At 32.6% G+C, this 3,701-nt stretch overlaps 1 protein-coding gene across 1 annotated transcript in view; it reads right to left on the bottom strand.

Moving 5' to 3' along the window:
• Positions 1-2,443: 2,443 nt before the first annotated feature.
• LOC112527849 overlaps positions 2,444-3,701 on the bottom strand; it is a 1,963-nt gene continuing 705 nt past the window's right edge. The window contains exons 2-4 of the mRNA XM_025138679.1: positions 3,228-3,496; positions 2,947-3,119; positions 2,444-2,810 (exon numbers count right to left, since the gene is read on the bottom strand). Of these exons, the coding sequence (XP_024994447.1) occupies positions 2,699-2,810; positions 2,947-3,119; positions 3,228-3,496 (554 nt within the window). The 3' untranslated portion in view covers positions 2,444-2,698. The remainder of the gene's footprint in view (positions 2,811-2,946; positions 3,120-3,227; positions 3,497-3,701) is intronic.

Raw genomic sequence — 3,701 nt, 5'->3', positions numbered from 1 at the left:
TATAGTATAGATATATATATATATATATATATATATATATATATATATATATATATCATGATTGTATACTTTTTATAATTAATTTGCAAAAAGTGATTCTAACGAGTCTCAACATCATATAGCAACTAATTAATGGGTGTTCAAATCCTCCTAAACATGTAGTAAACTCACCCATCAAGTTACCATAACTAACGACTTGCATTACCCGCTTTGTTCCATTGTTTGATGGATTTTAGGTCTCAATGCTTGAAAAATCAAGATATATGACATTGGGATTCAGTTAGGCCTTAATATACATCATAAAAGTAGGTTTATCACCGAAAACACACACACAAAAACACCCGCTTTCCTCCCATAGCAGCGGTTAATCTCCCTTTTGTATCCTAAAAAACCAATAATCGACCCCAATACCATTTTGATCATTAAATATATCAAGAAATCGAGCTTAAAAATAAATAGATTACCTTAAATCGTCAATTGAGAAATCAAGATATGAAGCCTTAATCGTCCTCCATCGACTTCTCCTCCATTCTATCGATTCTCTTCCTGTTTTTTTTTTTTTTTTTTTTTTAAACCCATTATTACTAGTTTAAAAGATTGACACAATAACCCCCTGCATTTTCCTATAAAACAATTCTACCTTCAAACTTTCATATATCCATACTTTCATCGAATCTCTTAAAATGGGATGTTACATTTCCTAAATTATAAAATGAGTTTTTTTAATGAATTTTTATATTACATGTAGATATAATATATACTTTTATCACTACTTTGCTATATTATTAAATTAAATGGACAAACTTATTTATAAAAATAAAAGAAATCCTGTTAGTTTTGAAACATATAAAACTGATGTATATAGATTACATCATAATTTCCATTTCATTTAATGAAAGAATCGGAAAAGGGACTTGTGAATTATGAAATAAAAATCAACCAAATGAAATCATCACAAAGCTTTAAAAATTGGTTCATTAGTTTCACGTCGAAACCGCATGAGTTCACCGGGGTGGAGCACAGTCCGCCAAAATCGGCCCCTTTTTGGGTATGAAGGTACTAAGAGTCCTCTCACTACCAATCAAGATCCGCTAACTTAGAGCCCCTTTAGTAGAGAGCAAAATCGGTAGGTTGAGCTAGTCAAGCAGGCGTTGAACACAGACTGAGACTCCCCCACCCCTTATGTTTTTTAATCGATAGAATACAATATTACAAATTACATTCTCTTGAATATTTTCCATCAAACTTCAATAATTTCGGCCCAAATTTTAGGGCTAAAAAGGGGGTTTACAAGGCCCACTCATTGTGGGCTTGCTAAATTTTATCTTGGTCCATTCGATCATACATGAGATTATCTTTAACAACTATGTTATTTTAGAAATTTTAAAATGTTTAGAAAGTTTGTTCCAACAGTAATGCTAAATTTTTCTCTAAAATAAAGGGAAGAAAATGAGAGATAATGGAGATAGCTTCAAATTTGAAAAAATAGAGACAAAATATACGATACTTGTTCTTATTGGATAAGATGCATAAACGAATACTTAATCGATGTCTAGTACATTTTACTAGATTTTCTCATTTCCATGATTGTTCTCAAACTTTGATCGACCCTAAGATACATGTTATCATTCAATTTTTAGTCACCATCACTTTATTTATTGGATAAATAAATAGATACCGTTTTACCAAAAGTAAACAATATGTATAATGGTATGATGGAAGTGTTTTCATTTAAATTTCTGTATCTTTATCAAAAGCTCTTCAAATTTTGTGAATAAGAGAATTGCATAACTATATTAATCTATATTAACTTATAAACCAAATTTATCAAATGTCTTAAAAACAATTTTTAATGCATAAAATACTATACATTTATCACAAAGTCTTAAATTTTTTAAAAACAACTCATAATGCATTAAATATTACTACTTTATACATTCATTCTTAGAATCTTTTAATCTATAATTAAAATAACATATAATAAAAGTTACCAATGCACATTATTATCTTTTCTTTTCATGTCCTAAAAATATTTTTGACATCTTTCACTCATGCTTTCACCTTCTCATATCTTTATGTTTTCTTCCCATCCCCTAAGGTGAGATTCAAAATTAAATTCACCATGAGTTATTAAAAGTTCTCTCATTCATCTCTCATTCAATTGCTCTAGAACTCTCGCTCTCGATCTCTTGATTCTTTGCTTTGGATATAAATCGAACACATTTGTGGAGTCGTTTAAATATATTGGATTTTAAACTGTCATACAATTTTTTCATCGATAGCCAGTAATTAGAACCATAACTCTTATTTATTCAAATTATATTAATATGTAAAGATTAATTGTAACTTATATCATCGTTAAATTTCTCTAATAAAACCAGTGAAACTTCAAAGCGATAAAATTTACAGCTCCTGCCGCATTTCACGGGTACATAACTAGTTAAGTTAAAAGGAGATATGATTTTATTGAACTGATTGGCCATAAGCATAGCCCTCGTGCTCTGTACAAACAAGTTGAAACTCGAAAACGATTTCAGATCTCTAGATCTCCTTCCTCATTCAGACTCATATCGACGTCAGGTTAGACGATCTTTCCGGTTTATTAATTAATTATAGTAATTAACAACTTATCCATCCTTCATCAGGTGTATTGTGGTTGTTACAGGAGATGGAGATAGAGAAATTAGATGATCCAAACCTAGAAAGCTGCGACCATCGTTTCTGCTGCAGAGATCGACACATTAGATCCGGATTCATCTTCATCTTCATCTGCTTCCCACATAAATTGTGCGTATGATCCCATCACCATACTGCCATTTTCCAGATCACAGTAGTTAGTTGATTACATGTACGTTTTTTGTGACTTTTGGCGCTAAAAGCGACGATCTAACACTGCCTCGATTAATTAATTGATTGATCCATTGATGAACATGAGATGTAACGTACCAATCGTCAGGAGAGGCGCTAGCGGCCTGATCGAAGTATGATTTAGCTCGCTCTCCATCTCTGTGTGTGTCCCAAATTAGTTTGCCGTACAACGATAGAAGTTCACCGTCTCCAGGACTCGCAAGTATCGCTCTTCCATAATACTCCTCTGCTTTAACAGGATCTCCTTCAACCTAGGCTTAGCAAAATTGAGTATAGTTAGTAATAAGAACAGATTCATCGAATTAATTGACGATTGAAGAATCATCAGGAGTAAAATGGATCAAACTGTATATACACACCTCGTGCAAGAATTTGCCGTAGTTTCTGAGGATAAGAGGATCATTAGGGTTCGATTTCAACATTTGTTGATAGTAGGCTCCAATTTTGCTCCGTTCATAATCGTTGTTGCTACTTCCGCCAGAAGATCGTCCTGGACCAAAACCATCGCGATCCTTTCCACTCCCACTACCGGCGCTAGGAAATTGCAACTCATCCACTTTGATTCCACTTGCCGGCGTGGAACTCATTAGATCAAAACATTTCTCTGCGAACTTCAACGATGCAGTACCTGTAATACATGAAGAGAACAAGTAACATATTTGCTAAATTCATATTTTAATGACCAGTTGAATTTATGTAAATTAAGAGTTGATTTATAATACTTATAAGTTTATTGAATGATCAGTCTTGTGAATACATATTGTGGTATAAATATAAAGTATGAAGGGACACAACCCTTGGTATGGTGGTTATTAACAGTTACCTGATGGGGG

This window comes from Cynara cardunculus (assembly GCF_001531365.2).
Source record: "Cynara cardunculus var. scolymus isolate 2C chromosome LG 15, CcrdV1, whole genome shotgun sequence".
NCBI lineage: Eukaryota > Viridiplantae > Streptophyta > Magnoliopsida > Asterales > Asteraceae > Cynara > Cynara cardunculus.
The sequence above is the reverse complement of the archived record's forward strand: the minus strand, read 5'-3'. Positions and strand labels throughout refer to the sequence as shown.